The sequence below is a fragment of the Aquarana catesbeiana genome, linkage group LG12 (genome assembly GCF_042186555.1).
Source record: "Aquarana catesbeiana isolate 2022-GZ linkage group LG12, ASM4218655v1, whole genome shotgun sequence".
NCBI classification, from domain to species: Eukaryota; Metazoa; Chordata; class Amphibia; order Anura; family Ranidae; genus Aquarana; species Aquarana catesbeiana.
In genome coordinates, this window is record NC_133335.1 from 57,314,906 (window position 1) to 57,337,929 (window position 23,024).

At 42.7% G+C, this 23,024-nt stretch overlaps 1 protein-coding gene across 1 annotated transcript in view; it reads left to right on the top strand.

Moving 5' to 3' along the window:
- The first annotated feature begins 1,656 nt into the window (after positions 1-1,656).
- LOC141114266 (NXPE family member 2-like) overlaps positions 1,657-23,024 on the top strand; it is a 35,471-nt gene continuing 14,103 nt past the window's right edge. The window contains exons 1-3 of the mRNA XM_073607851.1: positions 1,657-2,002; positions 15,675-15,786; positions 17,859-18,544. Coding sequence (XP_073463952.1) covers positions 15,688-15,786; positions 17,859-18,544 — 785 coding nt within the window. The 5' untranslated portion in view covers positions 1,657-2,002; positions 15,675-15,687. The remainder of the gene's footprint in view (positions 2,003-15,674; positions 15,787-17,858; positions 18,545-23,024) is intronic.

Genomic DNA, 23,024 nt, shown 5'->3' on the forward strand with positions numbered 1-23,024 from the left:
TGATGGGTGAGGAGGGTGCCCTGGAAGTGGTGCTGATCGCCTGTGTGCTAGATCCACGCATCTTTCTGCAGTCATTTTTACTTGCTTGAATTTTTTTATCCATTATGAGCGTGAGTGGGGCCTCATGTCTAAATTTTGCCTAAGGCCTCACAAAGCCTAGAGCCGCCTCTGCAACCATCTATCTATAGTCTACAGCAAGAAAGAAAATATTAGGTTAAAACAAGAGGAATTACATGAAGGAATACAGAATATATTCCTGAAAACATTAATCTGCAAACATATCTAGTTACATACAAGTAAAATGCAGACCTTTCCCATAATTACCCTTTGCACCAAGGTTCCATCCATTCTGATGGTTGCTCTCCTATAAACGTGTATGTTTCCCTCCCATCTAGTCTGTGTATATCATTACATGCCGATGCCTCATTGGTTGGCATAGCGTGGCTCTGATAGGTTTGGATCCCATTGTTTGTATACACAAGCCTAGGCACTGACTTGTCTGCTCTACCAGAGATTTTGGTGAAGATAATATGTTCCGCCCTACATAGCTACAAGCTAAATTAAATATATTAATTAAATATAAATAAATTAAATATATTAATTAAATATAAATAAATTAAATATTAATTTAATAGTGTAGTGTAGTGTATTTTAATATTATAAAATACACTACAGCTAACTGAATAATCTGCCTGCCTGCCTGCTCATTCTAAATGACACTCTCTCTCCATCCACGCCAGCAACAACACACTACACAAGGCTGACGTGCAGGCAGCCTTAAATAGTGTGGGCGTGGACTTAGTCCCCCTGAGCCATGATTGGCGAAAGTCACCCTGCCTTTGGCCAATTATGGCTCTCTTAGCTGAGGGTGCTGTGATTGGCCAAAGAATGCAGGTCATGGTGCATGCTCTGGCCAATCATCATACAGCAATGCACTGCGTTCCCGCAGTGTATTATGGGCCATTATGAGCCACTTGAATTTGACGCGAATGGTCCATAATGTTCAGTGTTCGACGAAGGGGTGAACAGCTAATGTTCAAGTCGAACTCATTTTCAACCCGAACAGAAAGCTCATCCCTAGTGCTGAGTCTGCTGACCATGCTGTATAAATATTATCTATTGATTTATTTTGCTGTCTCATAGAGGTGAGCGCTGCACATATTTTGCTCGGTTAGATTAATGAGATTTATATTAGAGTTACAACCGCTTTTGTTTTTAGTTATAGTAATAGTTAGAACCTAGTACTTTGGGAAAAGTCCCCTTATATTTATCTATATTAGTGGGAGGACAGTTGCCCCTAGAATTGGTGGTCAGTGGGGGTAAGAGTACCTGTAAGGAAAGTCGGCCTGCACATATCACTACATGACTGTACACATTGAGTTGTGACCAGATGTGGGCCTCTGCATAAGCATGAGTATACAGGTGTGTCCTTCACACCATTCATGCATACAATTGTGTAGGCCTGGCATCCATGTGTGCTTGTATACATTTGGCATGAAATATTCTTGTCTTGTCCAAATAGTAATGTAGTTTTCAGCTGTTTGATCTGACCTGTGTGTCTGTGGATATGCATTACTGACCTGGATTTTGTTCCTACTTTAGAACTACTTTTCTGTTACTTCCTTGATTTCTACTGCTAATCTGGCTTTGCTTCCTGACCATGCATCTGCCTGCCATATTTTTACCTCGCTCCTCACCTTCTACTGACTCTGGATTCCTTCTTGACATCACCACTGCCTGCTGGCTTGCATCCTGCTCTGCCATTTTGTTCTGACTTTGGTCACACCTTGAAAACAGTACTTGTCTGTTGTACTAACGTCTTCTGTTCCCTACAGTCTTCTGTATTTCCCATAACAAAGCAACATTGCACCTAGATCCAGCATCAGAGTCCCAGCCAGTCTGCCACTATCAGCACTCATGCCCCTCTGTTGTCCTTGTGTGATCTTTTGCCACTTCCAGGTTCACTTGGGCTGGAGAAGCAACCAACTCATTCTTCAATCAGGTACAGTGCCCCTAACATTGTTGGTTAGTGGGAAGAAGAATATCCTCTGGTGCCATTAAAAGGAAGAGTGACTTTGAGATTGGTGGCCATTGGGAAGAAGGCTGCTGACAATGGCTCCGCCAAGTAGTGTTAGAGCTAGAACCATACAGACACTGTTGGATGGGCGATCAATCCACTCAACACTGCAGGAACTATACATGTACTGTCAGATAAAAGATGAATCCGACAGGTGACAGATTTAAGCTGCGGTTTAAACCTGAACCCCTTTCTCCCTGTGCTTATGCTCGATATCTAACACCATCCTCCTCAGTATGGCTAGCTTTATTAAGTTATAACTCAAGGTAATTTTTTTTGTTCAATTTTAGATTAGAAGTGGAGAAGAATTAGAACACCTGTGACATTTTTAATGTTACCCCTGTTAAAGAGATTCACCCCCCTCTATTTGAGGCTACAGCGAAACGCTCCAGTTCTGAAAGGGCATCCATGAACATCCTCCCAGAACCACGCCTCCTGCGTGCCCTCTGCATAGCGCATCGGGTGTGCTCTGTGACCGCTGTGTCTTTTGGACACACCTGATCACAGATCGAGGTAAGGGGCCAATCACAGCAGCCCTTTGCCATGTGATCTGCTGTGTCCAATCACAGCTGGTCACATGTAAACAGACTTGCCGGTTATTGGCAGTCCTTTCCTCACATACTGTCTCTGTGTGAGGAAAGGAGAGCCGATAACTGGCAAGACGGACAGTACATTATTTACACTGATAATCAGGGCACTGATCATCAGTGCAGCCCCATCAGTGCAGATCAGTGCAGCTTATCAGTGCCCATCAGTGCAGCTTATCAGTGCCACCTATCAGTGCCCATCAGTGCCGCCTCCTCATCAGTGCAGCCATATCAGTACTTCCTCATTTGTGCCCAACAGTGCAACTTATCAGTGCCTATCTGTGCAGCTTCATCAGTGCCCAACAGTGCTGACTCATCAGTGGCCATCAGTGCAGTCTATCAGTGCCCATCAGGGCAGCCTCATCAGTGCACATTAGCGAAGAAGAGAAATGACTTATTTGCAAAATGTTATAACAAAAACCTTTTTTTTCAAAATTTTCAGTCATTTTTTCATTTGTTTAGTAAAAAATAAAAAACCCAGTGGTAATTAAATACAACCAAAAGAAAGCTTTATCTTGAAAAAATGTCTTAAAAAAAATGATAAAAATTAAATTTGGGTAGAGGGTTTGCATGCCTGCGCAATTGTCATTCAAATTGTGAAGGCATGAAAATTGGCCTGGGCAGTGAAAGTGCTTGGAATTGAAGTAGTTAACAGAGCGGACACTGGAGCTTGATTTGGCTGCTCAGCATGCGCTTGTGTACCCAAGTGCTTCCATGTGTAAGGGTAACCTGAAGGGAAAACCTTTTTTCTTTTCTCTTTGGGGCTGGTGCTTCAGCTGAGCATTAAGAGAGCCCGACACTCCCCTTTCCTGACAAACACCCAATCTATGCTCGTCACACTGGAAGGTCTCAGCAAGTAGTAGGAGATGAACAGCGCAACATTAGAAACATTAAAAGTTTAGGTTGCCATAAAGCCCCTTTCATTAGTAAAAACCCCAGACATTCCTAAAAGCACCTCTGCCTAATAAAAAACATCAACCCTTCATATTTTCCATCCTGGCAAAGCCATTTCAAGGTTTAAAGGGAAATAGATCCATTGAAAATCCCTCAGTAGTATTATAACTGAATGAGACAGTTGTTTAATTTTTATTAAAATGATAAAATAAAAGCCATAAATTATTCTTAGGTAAATTGTGGCTTTTAATGTAAAAATTAGACAACTGTCTTAATGATAATGCTAATGAATGAGACATTTTTTATCACATTTTCAAGGGATGAATGTCCTTAAATCGTGTCCCTAATGCATGATTTCCTGAAAGGTGACTGTGTGCATGTATGGTTAAATGTGTGCATGTACTGTATGGATATGTGACTGTAGGTGACTGTGTGCATGTATGAGTAAGTAACTGTATGCATGTGTGCTTATATGACTGTGTGTGTGAATGTGTGCATGTTTGGGTAAATGACGATGTATGTGACTGTGTGCAGCTTTGGGTAAGTATTTGGGTAAGAATATTATATAGATATAAGCATAAATGGTAAAGAAAACAGATATATTATCCTCTAATGTCCACGTCTGAATTTGCAGAAAAGGGAGTGAATATGCATAAAGAGAACTCCAGTAGTGCCTTTCTTGTAATGATGCTGAATCTTCTATATAAAAAAAAACAGTGTTGGGGTAAAGCTATTGTTCAATGATTAATGCTAAAAAGTAAATGGATGAATAAAAAAAACACCCTTTGGCAGCTGGTTGACAATATAAATCTGTCTGAATTGTGTTACACCCTCTGGCAGCCGATTGACAATGTAATTTCAGCAACCAGAAAGGGTAATCCAGCTTACCCAACTTACTCCTATAGTTGATATAGTTGATTGGACGCTCCTGTTGACGTCCAATGGCGAAACGTGTAGGGCGGGGCCACGAACATCTTACGTCACCTCCGGTTTGACTAATAAAGTCTACTGACGGCATCCATCCACCCATATTTTCATGCTTATAAAATTTACATAAAATGTGAGTACAACTTTTTAAACTAATAAACAAAGGTTTTAAAAAACGGTTTTACCCTATGGGCATCCCTTCTCTACTACATGATGAACATACAAAACGCTGCTAACAACATTTAAAGCACAGACCAGGACTGCCAGGGATTGCTACACAGTGGCAGATACTGTGGCTGTGCAGTACCCCTGTGGGGGTGTGAGGCTATTTGGTGAGTGCATGCACATTAGGAGCACGAATAAGGAGCACCATCACTAGCTGGCACCTGAACAAGTAGTTTTTCCTTTTTTTTATTTTTTTTGGGAACTACAATACTGTTTTTCAGTAAACACTGGACTATTTTTCTAGAGCACATGTCACTTTGTTAAACAGCTTATTTGGCAGCACTGGACACTTTTTGAGCACTAAGCACTTTTTGAAATATGCACTTCTATTAAGATTTTCAAATGTTAATTATACTAACTGTGCAGAATGCATTATTAATTAATGACATCATTGTTGAACAGTATAGGTCTCAGTTTGTACATATCTTTTTACTGATTAGACAGCCAGGGGGTGTAACACATTTTTGGACACTTTATTTAAATCACTTAAACCACTTTGAATATCAACTATAGGAGTAAGTTGGGTAAGCTGGATTACCCTTTCTGGTTGCTGAAATTACATTGTCAATCAGCTGCCAGAGGGTGTAACACAATTCAGACAGATTTATATTGTCAACCAGCTGCCAAAGGGTGTAACACAATTCAGACGGATTTATTTTATTCATCCATTTACTTTTTAGCATTAATCATTGAACATGAGCTTTACCCCAACACTGTTTTTTTTTTATATAGAAGATTCAGCATCATTACAAGAAAGACACTACTGGAGTTCTCTTTATGCATATTCACTCCCCTTTCTGCAAATTCAGACATGGACATTAGAGGATAATACATCTGTTTTCTTTACCATTTATGCGTATATAATATTCCCTCTTTTTAGGTGAGTTTAGCCATTAGAGTATAACATACTTGCACATTGGTTTATGGTATCATACCCTGTCAGGAGTGTATACACACAGGCATCTACAATTTTTTGACATTTTCTCACCAATCACATTTTGCTTCGAAGCACTGCAGAGGGTGTAACACATTAGTTTTTATAAAACACTTTCTTTTTTAGAACAGCACCACACCTACACTTCCCTTTATATCCACCATAGTACACTCCACCTAGGTGGAGGTGCACTTGTAGAGGCAGCAGTTCCTTTTTTTCTTTATATTTATTTTTCTCCTTGCACGGATTTACTTATATATTACTTCAATATTTTAGTATGGATTCATGAAGAATTGTTCTTGCCAAACCAATCTATTAACCTTCTATGAGGAGGTGAGTTGCCATCCAGATAAAGGAAGGCCCGTAAACGTGGTGTATCTGGATTTTGCAAAAGCCTTTGACACAGTTCCCCATAAATGTTTACTGTACAAAGTAAGGTCCGTTGGCATGGACCATAGGGTGAGTACATGGATTGAAAACTGGCTACAAGGGCGAGTTCAGAGGGTGGTGATAAATGGTGAATACTCGGAATGGTCAGAGGTGGGTAGTGGGGTCCCCCAGGGTTCTGTGCTGGGACCAATCCTATTTTATTTGTTCATAAATGACCTGGAGGATGGGATAAACAGTTCAATCTCTGTATTTGCAGATGACATTAAGCTAAGCAGGGCAATAACTTCTCTGCAGGATGTGGAAACCTTGCAAGAAGATCTGAACAAACTAATGGAGTGGGCAACTACATGGCAAATGAGGTTTAATGAAGAAAAATGTAAAATAATGCATTTGGGTGGCAAAAATATGAATGTAATCTATACACTGGGGGGAGAACCTCTGGGGGAATCTAGGATGGAAAAGGACCTGGGGGTCCTAGTAGATGATAATTCTCCCACTCTACAAGACTCTGGTCCGGCCGCACCTGGGTTATGCTGTCTAGTTCTGGGCATCAGTCCTCAGGAAGAATGTACTGGAAATGGTACAAAGAAGGGCAACAAAGCTAATAAAGGGTCTGGAGGACATTAGTTATGAGTAGGGATGAGCCGAACACCCCCCGGTTCGGTTCGTACCAGAACCTGCGAACGGACCGAAAGTTCGCACGAACGTTAGAACCCCATTGACGTCTATGGGACTCGAACGTTCGAAATCAAAAGTGCTCATTTTAAAGGCTAATTTGCATGGTATTGTCTTAAAAAGGGTTTGGGGACCCGGGTCCTACCCCAGGGGACATGTATCAATGCAAAAAAAACGTTTAAAAACGGCCGTTTTTTTCGGGAGCAGTGATTTTAATGATGCTTCAAGTTAAAAAAAAAGTGAAATATTCCTTTAAATATCGTACCTGGGGGGTGTCTATAGTATACCTGTAAAGTGGCGCGTGTTTCCCGTGTTTAGAACAGTCCCTGCACCAAATGTCATTTTTAAAGGAAAAAAATCTCATTTAAAACTGCTTGCGGGTTTAATGTAATGTCGGGTCCTGGCAATATGGATGAAAATCAGTGAGACAAACGGTACCCCCCAGTCCATTACCAGGCCCTTTGGGTCTTGTATGGATATTAAGGGGAACCCCGCACCCAAATTAAAATAAGGAAAGGTGTGGGGCCACCAGGCCCTATATACTCTGAACAGCAGTATACAGGCGGTGCAAACAAGACAGGGACTGTAGGTTTGTTGTTAAGTAGAATCTGTTTGTCATTTTGAACGGGTACATTTTTAACGTGTTTAGCTCCAGCCAAAATATCTTTTTTAAGCTTTTTGGAAAACATAGGGAAGGGTTATCACCCCTGTGACATTTGTTTTGCTGTCTTTCCTCCTCTTTAGAAGATTTCACCTCACTTTTTGTCCCAATGACAAATGTTTTTTGAGAATTTGGGGTTTTTTGTGGAACAAGGATTGGAAAGCATCAGTGGAAAGGAGAAATGTTTTTCCCATATTAACTCTTACAGGAGAGAATTTCCCTTCCTAGGGGTAGATTTCATCTCACTTCCTGTTGTCTCCTTCCGTTTGCAAGTAGGAGTCGTTTGAAAGTTAGATGTTTGAAAGTAGGGGCCTGCCCTATATACTCAGCAGAAATTTGGGTCTTAGGTGTTGTTGTGGCCACAACAACGTAAGCCCTCACAGGGCCCTGCTGTAAAATATTAGATCAAGAATTGTAATTACATGCCCCTGTTGAACAGGGTCAGAAAAACTGGGCCTTTGGTGGTGGTGGTGCTGGCGCCACAACACTGTAAGTCCTCACTCGCTCTTGGTGGGTGCAGAAATGGGCCCTGCTGTGAAATATTAGATCAAGAATTGTAATTACATGCCCCTGTTGAACAGGGGCAGAAAAATTGGGCCTTTGGTGGTGGTGCTGGTGCCACAACACTGCAACCCCTCACAGACACTCTAGTTGGAACACAGGAACGAGCCCTGCTGCAAAGTATTGCATCAAAAATTGTAATTACACGCCCCTGTTAAACAGGGGCAGAAAAATTAGGCCTTAGGCACTGGTGCTGGTGCCACAACACTGCAACCCCTCACAGACACTCTAGTTGGAACGCAGGAACAAGCCCTGCTGCAAAGTATTGCATCAAAAATTGTAATTACACGCCCCTGTTAAACAGGGGCAGACAAATTGGGCCTTAGGCACTGGTGCTGGTGCCACAACACTGCAACCCCTCACAGACACTCTAGTTGGAACGCAGGAACGAGCCCTGCTGCAAAGTATTGCATCAAAAATTGTAATTACACGCCCCTGTTAAACAGGGGCAGAAAAATTGGGCCTTAGGCACTGGTGCTGGTGCCACAACACTGCAACCCCTCACAGACACTCTAGTTGGAACGCAGGAATGAGCCCTGCTGCAAAGTATTGCATCAAAAATTGTAATTACACGCCCCTGTTAAACAGGGGCTGAAAAATTGTGCCTTAGGCACTGGTGGTGGCGCCCAGAACCAAAAATGTTCTTACAAGCTATCAGCGTGATGATTGAGGAGGAAGAGGATAATTACTCAGGGATAGTCACTCAGCATCAGCAAAGGCAGTCTTTGAAGGGATCTGAGATTTCAAAAAAAATTATTCCGTTACATCAGCATCAGGTGCTTGGTAGCTGGTGGTGATCCAAGACTGATTCATTTTTATGAAGGTCAGTCGATCGACCAAGTCGGTGGACAGACGCATCCTGTGATCGGTTACCACGCCTCCAGCAGCACTGAATGTGCGTTCCGAAAGAACACTGGATGCAGGACAGGCCAGTAGCTCAATTGCATACTTTGCAAGCTCTGGCCAGTGATCCATCCTCAAGACCCAGTAACCCAGAGGATTTTCGGTGGGAAAGGTGTCCAAGTCTGATCTTGCCCCTAGGTATTCCTGCACCATGTAAAACAGACGCTGGTAATGGTTGCTGGAACCGATCATACCTTGGGGCTGCGGACCAAAAAATTGTCTGAACGCATCGGCCAGACGGCCACCTTCTCCACCACTCCTTCTTTGACTGACCGAAGCCTCAGCAACACGTTGTCCAGAAACAGGAGTTTGTAACCTCCCAGTCTCTGGGAACGCGTTGCACAGACCTTTCTGCAAGGCCTCCCGAAGATGTTTCATCCTCTGCTCCCTCTGCGATGGCAAGATAAGGTCCGCAACCTTACCCTTGTAACGTGGATCAAGGAGGGTTGCCAGCCAGTATTGGTCCTTCTCCTTGATACCATGAATACGAGGCTTTGCAGGATCAGGGAGGCCATGCAGCGTAGGTTTGCTGAGGCATTCGGTCCGGAGTCCTCTGGGTCACTAAGGACGACATGGTCCGCAGCCACCTCCTCCCAGCCATGTACAAGTCCATGTGTTTCTTGGGACTGATCCCTTAAAGACTGCTGCTGATGCTGAGTGCCAGGCTCCACCTCCATACTGACACAATCTTCCTCCTCCTCCTCCTCCTCCTCCTCCTCGTCCTCTTCCTGTGTGATCGGCGGGCAAGCAGGAACACTGTCTGGATAAAGGGGGCCTTGAGAGCTAAGAAAGTCTTCCTCTTCCTGCCTCTGTTCTGCCTCAAGTGCCCTGTCCATTATTCCACGCAGCGTGTGCTCCAACAGGTGGACAAGGGGGACAGTGTCACTGATGCATGCACTGTCACTGCTCACCATCCTCGTGGCCCCCTCAAATGGTGACAGGACAGTGCATGCATTCCTGATCCTGAACAAGTTCCCCTGACCCTGTCCTGGTGCCATAGTCGCACAGGTACTCATTGATGGCCCTCTGCTGCATGTGCAGCCGCTGCAGCATGGCCAACGTTGAGTTCCACCTGGTGGGCATGTCACAGATTAGGCAGTTCTTGGGCAGGTTAAACTCCTTTTGGAGGTCCGTCAGCCGAGCACTGGCATTATATGACCGGCGGAAATGCACACAGACTTTCCTGGCCTGCCTCAGGACATCCTGTAAGCCCGGGTACCTGCCCAAGAACCGCTGCACCACCAAGTTAAAGACGTGAGCCAAACAGGGCACATGGGTCATTTGTCCCTGTCGGAGGGCAGAGAGGAGGTTGGTGCCATTGTTGCAAACCACCATTCCTGCCTTAAGTTGGCGTGGCGTCAACCACCTCTGAACCTGCCCCTGCAGAGCTGACAGAACCTCTGCCCCAGTGTGGCTCCTGTCCCCCAAGCACACCAGCTCAAGCACCGCATAGTATCTTTTGGCCTGCGTACTTGCGTAGCCCCTTGAACGGCTACGGAGCACCGCTGGTTCCGAGGACAAAGCACAGGAAGAGGCCATGGAGGAAGAAGAAGAGGAGGGGGTGGAGGAGAGAGGTGTGTCACAATCATTAGCATTTTGGAGGCGTGGTGGCGGAACAACCTCCAACACTACTGCACCTTGTCCTGCATCCTTCCCAGCTGCCAACAGAGTCACCCAATGCGCTGTGAAACTTAGGTAACGTCCCTGTCCATGCCTGCTGGACCATGAGTCAGCGGTAATATGCACCTTACCGCTGACCGCCCTGTCCAGCGTGGCATGGACATTGCCTTCCACCTGCCGGTAGAGAGCCGGAATCGCGTTCCGTGAGAAAAAGTGGCGTTTGGGTACCTGCCACTGAGGAACCGCACATTCCACAAACTCACGGAAGGGGGCAGAGTCTACCAACTGAAAAGGCAGCAGTTGAAGTGCTAGCAATTTTGCCAAGCTAGCATTCAACCGCTGGGCATGTGGATGGCTGGGAGCAAACTTCTTTCGGCGGTGCAGCAGCTGGGGCAGGGAAATTTGCCTGGTGCAATCTGACGTCGGTGTACCAAAAGCAGATTGCCCACAAGTACTTGGCTGTGACACACCTAATTCTACATCTTCATTCCTCTCATTGCAGGTCTCAGAGAGGACTGAAGGTATAGTGGGGTTGGAAATCTCAGCTAATGAGGAGCAAGGAGAGGTCCTCTTTGTTCTTTGGTGTGGGTCTTTTAGATACGCTTGCCAACGAACTGCATGGCAGGTCAACATATGTCTGGTCAAGCATGTGGTACCCAAGCGGGAGATGTTTTGGCCACGCGAGATACGCTTGAGACATATGTTGCAAATAGCAGCGGTGCGATCTGATGCACTCGTCTCAAAAAAGGCCCACACCAAAGAACTTTTTGAATAACGCGCAGAGACTGCAGCGCCCTGCACATGTGGAGCTTTGGGGTGTGATGCAGTCAATGTGCTGCCCTTATGATGTGCCACCTCCTCCTCCTCCTCCTCTCTCCTATCAGGCACCCACGTTGAGTCAGTGACCTCATCATCCCCTCCCTCCTCATCACTGGAGCAAACCTGGCAGTATGCTGCAGCAGAGGCTTGTGACTGTCTGCCTCTCCTTCTTGGCCTTCCAGACATACTAATGGCCTGTAGCTTCACTAAGCTGGGATATATATATATATATATATATATATATATATATATATATGTACTGATACTGCAGCTAGCAAAATCAGCTGCCTGCCTGTAGTATGAGAACACCACCAACCTTCTACAGGTAGCTTTAGCTGAACACTGTGAGGTGGACGCACCCCACTAACTTGTAGGTTTAGCTGAACACTGTGAACAGGACTCACCCCACTAACTTGTAGGTTTAGCTGAACACTGTGAACAGGACGCACCCCACTAACTTGTAGGTTTAGCTGAACACTGTGAGCAGGACGCACTGCACTAACTGTAAATAGTCTAGCTGCCTGACTGTGGTACTAATAGGATCAAAAAAACACCAGTAATTTTCTTCAGGTAGCTGTATATACTGTAACAAGACAAGCCTGCCTGTCAGTAAGAAGATAAAAGGAACGGATCTAGTTGAACACTGTGAGCAGGATGCACCCCACTAACTTGTAGGTTTAGCTGAACACTGTGAGCAGGACGCACCCCACTAACTTGTAGGTTTAGCTGAACACTGTGAGCAGGACGCACTGCACTAACTGTAAATAGTCTAGATGCCTGACTGTGGTACTAATAGGATCAAAAGAACACCAGCAATTTTCTTCAGGTAGCTGTAAATACTGTAACAAGACAAGCCTGCCTGTCAGTAAGAAGATAACAGGAACGGATCTAGCTGAACACTGTGAGCAGGACGCACTGCACTAACTTGTAGGTTTAGCTGAACACTCTGAGCAGGACGCACCCCACTAACTTGTAGGTTTAGCTGAACACTGTGAGGTGGACGCACCACACTAACTTGTAGGTTTAGCTGAACACTGTGAGCAGGATGCACCCCACTAACTTGTAGGTTTAGCTGAACACTCTGAGCAGGACGCACCCCACTAACTTGTAGGTTTAGCTCAACACTGTGAGGTGGACGCACCCCACTAACTTGTAGGTTTAGTTGAACACTCTGATCCTTCTTCCAACATATGGTCCTAGATAACGAAGAATAAATCTCCCTATTGGAATCTTACCAGATCAAGCTGTGACACAAGCATATATCAATGGATCATCTGTGGCTCCGGATCTCCCCACGGGATACAACACACTGGATCTGTTTGCTGGTGGGATGGTCGGATGTGTAATGTAAACAAGCATCTCCCCGTTCTGCCTAATGACACTGTCACTGATCACACTCCCTGTAATCAGGAGCGGTGATCAGTGATGTGTCACACACAGCCCCTTCCCCCCACAGTTGGAATCACTCCCTAGGACACACGTAACCCCTACAGCGCTACCTAGTGGTTACCCCTTCACTGCCAGTGACATTTTTACAGTAATCAATGCAATTTTTTAGCATTGATCGCTGTATTAATGCCAATGGTCCCAAAAATGTGTCAAAATTGTCCGATGTGTCCACCATAATGTCGCAGTCATGATAAAAATCGCTGATCGCCGCCATTACTAGTAAAAAAAAATATTAATAAAAATGCAATAAAACTATCCTCTATTTTGTAGACGCTATAACTTTTGCGCAAACCAATCAATAAACGCTTATTGCGATTTTTTTTTACCATAAATATGTAGAAGAATACGTATCAGCCTAAACTAAGGAAAAAAAAATGTTTTTTTTATATATTTTTTGGGGATATTTATTATAGCAAAAAGTAAAAAATAATGCATTTTTTTTTCAAAATTGTCGTTATTTTATTGTTTATAGCACAAAAAATAAAAACCGCAGAGGTGATCAAATACCACCAAAAGAAAGCTCTATTTGTGGGAAAAAAAGGACGTCACTTTTGTTTGGGAGCCACTTTTATTCCTAATGCAAGGAATGTAAACATCCCTTGTAATAGAAAAAAATCATGACAGGACCTCTTAAATATGAAATCTGGGGTCAAAAAGACCTCAGATCTCATATTTACACTAAAATGCAATAAAAAAATAAAAAAATACATCTGTCATTTGAAAAATGAAAAAAAAATGGCCCTTTAAGAGCTATGGGTGGAAGAGATGTTTTGACGTCACTTCCGCCCTGCAATGATATGGAGACAGGTGGGGCTATCTTCCCCTCACTCGCCTTAATGTCTAGCCAGGAGAAGGACCCGATCGTCTCCGCCGCTACCAACGGCTCCGGTAAGTGGCGGAGGGCCCCGGAGCTCGACGGGAGAGGGGCCCTTTCTCCCGCCGCCGATAAAAGGGATCTCGAGGTGAATCCACCGCAGAGACCACTTATATCTGAAAGAGGACCAGCTAGCTGCTGCCATAACAATGATATTTCTCTTCAAAATACCGACGTAAAACTCCGTAAGTGGTTAAGCTGCGTAGAGGGTTATTTGCTGTAAGAGCGGCAAGGATGCGGAATTTCCTTCCACAGGTGGTGGTCTCAGTGGGAGCATCGATAGTTTCAAAAAACTATTAGATAAGCACCTGAACGACCGCAACATACATGGATATATGTGCAATACATATATTATACAATGTAATACATATAATCACACACATAGGTTGGACTTGTGTCCTTTTTCAGCCTCACCTACTATGTAACTATATCTAGAACAGACAGCTAGAAGAGGCGGCAAACTATTACCTGATTCTGGTAGCAGATCTATAATGGCTGAATTGTATCTACGCAGTATGCTCTTCCACCAACGAAAATGCCAAAACAGGACAAGTAATCCTTTTTGTGGATCCCTTTGGAGTGCTACAGAAGTAAACTGTGGGCCTGACCTTCTACACTAGCTTGGTATGACCCACTTTGTGAATTTTGTGAAATCTAGAAAGTGATGCTGGTCCTTCATTGCCTAATTAAAGGCTAGAGCTAGCCCTGGACCAAGCTGTGTTGACTTATGGACCGCCCACTGTATATATACGTCATTACTTTAACGTTATATACCGTGGTTATGGCAGCAGCTGCATAACCCTAGTTTTTTTTAAACAGTGGGTGATCCTCTTTTACATAAAAGTGGTCCCAGCGGCGGATTCGCCACAGCGTCGGTAGTGGCGAAAACTATCCAATCCCGTGAAACGATAGGCAGGACGTTGAGTGAGGGCAAGATGGCTACCACTCAACCATATGCCCTTGGAGGACTGGAGTAATGTCTGACGTCACTTCTGCCTAATGGCCTTAAAGGGCCAATTTTTTTTATTGGTGAATGTAAAATTACATTTGCTTTTTTTGTGTAATGTAAATGTGAGATCTGAGGTTTATTTGACGTCAGATCTCACAATAAAGAGGACCTGTCATGCTTATTTCTATTAAATGTGATTTTTACATTCCTTGTAATAGGACTAAAAGTGATAACATTTTTTTTTAAAGGGACAGTGTAAAAATAAAAAAAATTAAATTAAAACAAATAAGAAAAAAGAAAAAAATTGAAAGCAACCCATCCCTCTGAGCTTGCGTGCAGAAGCGAATGCATACATAAGTCACACCTACATATGTAAACGGTGTTCAAATCATATGTGAGGTATTACCATGATCATTAGAGCGAGAGAAATAATTCTAGCAATAGACCTCCTCTGTAACTCTAAACAGGTAACCTATAAAAAAATTGAAAGCGTCGCCTATGGAGATTTTTAGGTACCATAGATTGTCACCATTCCACGAGCATGCGCAATTTTGAAGCATTACATGTTAAGTATCTAGGGTAACATCATCTTTCACATTCTGCAAAAAAATTGGGCTAACTTTTTTTAAATTAATGAAAGTGTATTTTTTTCCCAAAAAATTAAGTTTAAACACTGCTAAATACAGTGCGACATAAAATATTGCAACAACCTCTATTTTATTCTCTAAGGTCTCTGCTAAAAATGTATATATAATGTTTGTGGGTTCTAAGTAGTTTTCTAGCAAAAAAATACTAATTTAACTTGTAAACAACAAATGTCAGAAAAAGGCCTGGTCTGCAACTCAACTGCAGTGATTTCCAGTGAGGTTTCCAGTGAGGTTGCAGACCTAGCTGTGTGTCCTGCTACAGTTCAAAAGACTGGCTGATTTCAAATACAATTCTCTTACAGTTCAACTGTGTACTGTCTGCCTGGAATACAGCTTTAAAAAGACTTGCCTCCCTAACCCACACTGAATTAAGTGTTTCAGCTTGACGTATCTTAGAAATTTTAAGTGCCTAATTTGAATGCAAGTGAGAATTTCTCCCATTGCCAATCTAGCCTAACCAAGACAACACAATTCTTTTCTAGGGTTTATGACAAGATGAAGTCTTTGTGGAGCCGTAAATTTACCCTAATTTTCCTATTCCTAAACATTATCATTATAAGCGCCATTACTCATTATCGAAATCTAATGGTTGTGGTAAGTCTTTTGGTTCTATAGGTTCTTAATAGAAATGTATGTGTACTTGCCAATTACCATTATGTAGCGCATGCTCCGTAGGAACCGCTGGTGAAAGGGATTCCCCACCCTGCACAGTCAGGCACACCAAATTTTTCACAGGCTTGCTTGAGACAGGAAACAGTTCATGTAGCTTTGTTTTGTTTTTTTATTTAGTGTTTTTTTATGGGGATAGGGCTATTATGGGATGCCCACTTGACTGGAACAAAGTCTCTTCAGGGACACTTTAACTATATACACTCAACATATACTCCTCTTCCCCCAGCACATTACTTGCTTGCAGAACAACTCAAATCCAGCTGGAACACCATTTGCAAGGCACTCAGCCAGATCAAGCAAAGACCCTTTTACAGGCAGGGACTGCGGACCACTTTGGTGTGTAGAAAAAGTCCCAGTGTCCAGCTACATTCAGTGTCCAGCTACGTTCCTGTGGCTACTGATCCCAGCACCACCTCTTCAGGCACTGCCAGCCCATCTGGCTGCAGCTATCCCTTTCACTAGCCACCTGGCTACTTCCCACAGTCCTCCCAGACTGTCTCACTCACCAGCCACCGACTGTCTTCTCCTTGGAGATCTCCCGGATGTGCTCGCTGGCTCCTGCTATCCTCACTCTTGCTTCTGTGCCTCTGGACAGGACTCCTCCATGTGTCTTGAGAGGATCCCTCCAGTACCCGAGTCCCAGTCCCGAGGTCACCCCCCCAGACTAGGGGGCTACCTCAAGTTCCTCCAACAGCCTCCTCAGCACTCTATCTCCAGCTCCGACCCGAACTCCACACTGCCCCTGCTGGCCTGACTCTGAGTATTTAAGAGAGGCCTACCCCCTGCCAGCCCATTGCTGGGGATTGGCTGGGGCCCTCCTTAATACTCCAGGCAGCTCCTCCTAACCTCCCTCCCATTCTTCTGGAAACTTTTCCAAGGTTCCAGCAAGTAAGGGGGGCTGCCAGCCAAGCCAAACAATTCACCTACATTACAAAAAACCTATGTTATGTACAACCTAGCACTCTACACTAGAGGGTGCTACAATTACTTTACAGAGACCCTGGTTTTGAAGATTCATACCTAGATTTATTTATTGTGCATAGATTTACCTGTCCTATGAAAATCCAAGGGTTGATATAGAGAAGCCACTGACTGCCTTTGCATCCTTCGAGCCATGGTGTTGGTCAAAGCAGAGGACATCATTGTTTTTTTTTTAAAAAGTGTCTCTACCTACTCCTCCTGAAAGACATCACACTGTGCAAATGCAGTAAGAGGACTGTAAACTTGCACGCATCTTCTCTGTTGATTACATTTCACTTACCCTTCAGCAATGAGCAGGTGCTTCAAGAGGGGGACCCTAAAATGTGCCCTGAGTTCCTTAGTACCACTGGAAGCCAAAAGGAGGTACATATTATTTGCACCCTACCCTGAATTTAACAAAAAAGAAGACTCATCACACCTATCCCCCTCCCCTATTCACCTGTGTCCTGGTTTGCTTGGAAAGGAGCTCTGAAAAGCTTGATCACTGATCACTGTAAAATAAGATGATCTCAGCGAATGTTGGATTGTTGCGTCCGAGTTGTTTTTAAAGTGTAAAGGTGAAGTAATGACACCCTGCCAATATTACCCAGACTCAGACAAAGATTAAAAGACAGGATAGGAATGAAAGTGGGAGTTCACTTATTAAGGGATGTTCCAAATGGGCTTTGGTGGCTTTGGCCATTCTCCACCCAGCGGTACCTTTTTTTTTTTTTTTTTTGAGCTAGAGATTACACAAGCAGGTATCAGCAATATCTTTTTTATCCACCCAGTAAAGGACAATTTTGTCTGCCATGCTTGAGGAAGGTTTTCATTATCTGAAATCCAGTCCAGTGAATACTTGACCAGGTTCCGAGAGATGTTTGTATACTTCTTCTCTTGGGCTGCTGGATCCCTTAAGGAAGCACACACTCTAGTCTGTAACTGCAAATTACTTTATGCTGAGGGGTTGTACTATGCTGAAGCATCTACATAACCACAAAAAGTTAGTTTAATACTTGACTTTTGCTTTATAGATTGTCCCAGCTAAGCCTACTGAAACTGTACAGAAAACATTCTTTAATGGCACGGCCCCAACAGAAGATGAGATTAGGATTTTTAACAAAATATCTGCTATTATCCCTACCATTACAGTTACAAACTTTGACAAAACAACAAGTGGCAAGAAGAGCAGAGCCTTTCTGTATAATACAAGACAGAAATATTGTGTTGGGGAGACATTGATTGTGCAAATAGAGATGTTTGACCATTTAGGTAACAAAAAAACCTACGGAGGAGACTTTATAAAAGCAAAAATATTTTCAACAAATCTTAATGCTGGAGCAACAGGCAAAGTTGAAGATTTTAATAATGGAACATACCATGTCTATTTCACTTTATTTTGGGAAGGGAGAGTTTACGTATCTTTAGCTCTTCACCACCCCAGTGAAGCTGTTTCGGCACTGTGGAGGGCAAGAAACCAGGGCTATGGCCTTGTTTACTTCATAGGAACCTTTATAAATGGAACGCAACAAGTCAAGACCGAATGTGGATTTCAACTAAATGGAACAAAAGATGTGTGTGAATATAGATACGAAAAAGAGAATGAATCATACTTTTGTACCAAACCAAAGAATTTTGATTGTCAATCAATAGCAATTCTTCAGTCATTCAACAGGGATTTTTCATTTCTCAACAGCCTAGAGAAGACCCTTGTTAAAAGGTAACTTTTACGTTTTGAAATGTGTTTCTTTTTTAATATTTGGATTCAAACCCTTTAGAAATGCTCTTTTGAATTTTAGAGCTTACAACAATGAAGAGAAACATGTCTCGAGCATTCTTTACAGGATTTAGCTTACTTTAGGATGTACACTTAGCATTTCATGCTTGCAAAAGTTTTACTAATTGTACTGTTGGTTTTGAAAGTACTGGTTGGTCCTTATTCTGAACTAGTGCAGAGATAAAGCTTACCATATGCTATACAATCCAATTATACAATCTTCTTTGGATCTATACCCTACAGTGTACAAATAGGTAATGTAAATGACTGCCTCACTGGATAAAAATTGGATGAATTGTTTAGGTTTGTCCTTATATTACATAGTTTTGGTAAATTTAAGGAGACTGTGCGAACTCTGTACAATAAGATTGTAGTGGGTACACCATAAGGCCTAAAAATGGCCGTTAACGAATGTATATGATATTGCATATGTTTTCTTAAAGAACATTTTTTTTTAAAATGTTAAAGTACAACAAAAGGCAAAAATTTTTCGTTTTAGATTCAAATAGGGAGGGTTATAACTCATCTGTGTTCCATTGGGGAGATTTCCCTTCACTTCCAGTCCCATAGCCAAAACAGGAAGTGAGAGGAAATCCTTCCAAATTAAGGGATTCCCTGGTGATCATTAGAGCTATTGTTCCCAATGGAAGATTTCCCCTCTATTCCTGTTTTGGGGAAAGCCTGAAATTTGGGATTTTCTTTCACTTTCTGTGATAATGGTGTACAGGTAAAATAGAAAGAGTAAATCTGGAAACTGGAAACATTGCATATACATTTTCATTTCAAAGTAGCAGGTGGGGCTCTAGGCTTCTTGTCATGTGTTTACCACACTAAAATTACCTGCTTTTCTGAAAAAAAAAAAACAGATTTCTCTTCACAGAGCTCAGTAGGTCAAGCTGAAATTAGCATTTATCAAGGAGAAGCAGTTACACAACACACAGGAGACTAGAAGGATCACCAAGCATCTTGAGATTTTTGTGTGTGACATTCTATAAAAAAAAGAACATATGTTTTAGGTAATTTTCATATACTTTAAGTTTGTGATCTCCCAGAACACCCAGCTCCTTCTCCATCATTGACTAATCCAGATGTAGATTAGATTGTAAAATACATACATGTTGTAAGCCCCCAAGTTTAAGTAGCACTTACTCCGAAGGAGCAGATGTTGCTTGGGTCCCCTGATTCTGGGTGACAACAACCATTCAGGCAATGCCATACCCTTTGGCACACCAAGGCTAAATTAGTTATAGCAATAATCAATAACAGATCATAGGTTTATACAACACCACAAATAACTGGAAGACCAAGTGTCTCTGCTCCCGAACCCTTAAGCTGGCCATACATGGATCGAAATTTAGCTGGTTCAGCAGGGGCCAGAATTTTGATCCACGTATGGGCAGGGTGGTCGTAGAGAAGTCAATCTACCAATTGACTTCTCTACAGCCACCTTGTCAGATTTTTGCCTCTCAATCAGTGCTGCCGGCTATAGCCAGCAGTGCTGATTAGTGTATTCTGAAGGCAAAGAAGTCTCCCCGCTGTCAGAATACAAAGGCTCAAAAGAAAGAATTCCCCCATCCACATTGATTTTGTGGATGGGGGAACCAAGTCATTTTTTTTTTTCGCTAAACTAGCTGGTTGAAAGAAAAAAAAAGACTTATCTATGGGCTGTCTTGAAGTAGAAAGGTCCTAAATAAAGAGGTGGTAATGAAAGCTAAAAGTCCTTCAGTCTCTCCAAAGCCCTCTACCTAGCCAGTGTAGTTTAATTATTGGGGCCCAAAGTTCCTGTGTTGAAGTGTTCAAGTTTAAAGGGGATCCCACAATACAGGGTGTAAGTACCCAAATTGCATCCTAAAGTATGGTGACACTGTCCTTTTAAGAAGAGGGCAAGGGAGTTGTGGTCAGTGGCCTCTCACCACCAAGCAGTCTGTGATTAAGCCCCCCCAGCCCGGTCAATGTGACTGTAGCCAAGGGAGTGCTGTGTTACATTTTTCAACAGTAAACCTCATTTGCCACATAGATGCTTAATCAAACAGTACATCCAGGTCAGTGTAGACATCTTAAGGCATCAGCATACCAATACGTTTTGGACAATTTCATACTACCAACTTTGTGGGAACAGTTTGGGGATGGCCCATTACTGTTCCAACATGACTGCTCACCAGTGTACAAAGCAAGGTCCATAAAGACATGGATGAGCGAGATTTGGGGTGGAAGAACTTGACTGGCCTGCACGGAGTCCTGACATTAACTCGATAGAACACCTTTGGGATGAATTAGAGTGGAGACTGCGAGCCAGGCCTTCTCATCCAACGATCAGAAACCATGAATCAGACTGAGACAGAAGTACAGTTAAACCTCACTTGTTTAATAATAATAAAAAAAGGTAAACAGAGTAAACATAGTCAAAACATAACCAGAGTGCAAGAATGGATAGTCAGACAAGCCAAAACGTCAGGGAGCCAGAGATGAGTGTAGTAGAACAGCAAGCAGGATCTGGAGCCAGAAGCAATGTCAGCCAAGCAAGTCTTCAACAGGAACACAGGAGAGCATCTCTAGGGATGTGACCAAGGCAAAGGCAGAGATCATCTGGGCTGGACAGCTTAAGTAGGCAGGACTGACGAGCAGGATATCATTAACAGGTGAGTCTCTGTGGAGAGATAGGAGCTGGCAATTAGCCGACAGCTGAGCAGCCAGCTCAGAGAAGGAAGGGCTGAGCCCAGCCCTGACAGTACCCCCTCCTCAATGACCCCTCCCCCTTGGAGGACCACCAGGCTTGAAGGGAAAACGTCTATGGAAGTCACGGAGGAGGACAGGGGCATGTATATTCAAGAATGAGACCCAAGAGCGTTCCTCCGGACCGTACCCTTTCCAATGCACCAGGTACTGTATGCGCCCACGGAACCTACGGGAGTCAACAATGGACTGTACTTCATACTCCTCATGGTTCTCAACCTGTACAGGGTGAGGACGAGGCTCTGAGGTGGTAAAGCGGTTGCAGACCAAAGGTTTTAATAAGGAGACATGAAATACATTTGAGATACGCATATTAGAAGGAAGGTCTAATACAATGGTCATCAACCCTGGCCCACTAACAGGCCAGGTTTGCAAGATAACTGAAATACATCACAGGTGATATCATTTGCTGCTCAGTGATTGCAGTATTCTAGTCTGCATCTCCCACAGGTAATACATAAAACCTGGCCTGTTAGTGGGCCCTGAGGACAGGGTTGATGACCACTAGAAAAAAAGAGAGAGAGGAGCGCCCCTAAGTAAAATGCTTTATTCAATGTGATAAAAGGAAAAATAGCCACTTACATATTGGCAAAGAACAAGGCTCTCCACAAAACGATAACTGATGGTGGGCTGCAGATGGAGCGCAAGCTGGGGAGGTGTCGCTAGTCCGTGGCCGCAATGAGGGCAGAGAACCGGGCCGGGAACAGCCGCTCATGCAGAGAGGGAGAGGACAGCTTACAGAGCCAGCGTGTGACGTCAGCCAGGTAGAAGGAGACACAACGTGTTTCAGAGCATGCGCAACGGCCGTAAAGCGCATGCGCGCTCCTTTCTCAAGTGTGATGGCAGAGAATAGACGGGAAAGCATTTATGTGTGTGCGCCGGCTGCAAAACAACACGCAGCTGGCCAAAAAGGGGAGCTCTATATGTGGCATTAATAAAAACAAGACATAGCACGATATAATTGGGAAACATAACTCCAAAATTAGATAAGACAAGAATGGCAATAACAATTTAAGAATTAAAATAGAATTAAAATGATAAATTACTGATAGAAATCCAGCTGACCTACCCTAAAAATAGGTATGAAAATGAGAATAAAAATAAGAATTGGAAAAATAAATGAAATAAGAATGAAAATAAAAATAAAAAATAATAATAAATAATGGGATTATAATGAAATTTAATAAAAATAATAATATAAAAATAGTAGTGGGAAATGGGAAGTAATGTATGAAAGTAATATTAATGAAAACTAAAATAAAAATGAAAATAAATATAAAAATAAAAATAATAATAATGATGAAAATAAAAATAAAAAATATAAAAAAAATAAAAAAAAGTATAAAAAAAATATATTAAATAAAGGATAATAAATAATATATTAAAAAATTGTGAAATGTGAGAATGATAATAATAATATAATATTGTCAAAGATAAGAAATAAAAAAATGAGGGAATTTGGCAAAACTACAGTAAACACCTAGGTGTAGAGTGTAAGTAGTGTAAAATAATAATCCTAAACTGAGTACATCTAGGTATACATATATACACACAGTTTCCATCTGTAACACAGCAAAAACAGCAAAAAGTGATTGAACAAATTATATGCATATATATATATATAAAACAAATGCATTACAGATAACAATAAGGGTAAAAAATGAATTAATCTCGAGTTCCTCGTTTAAAC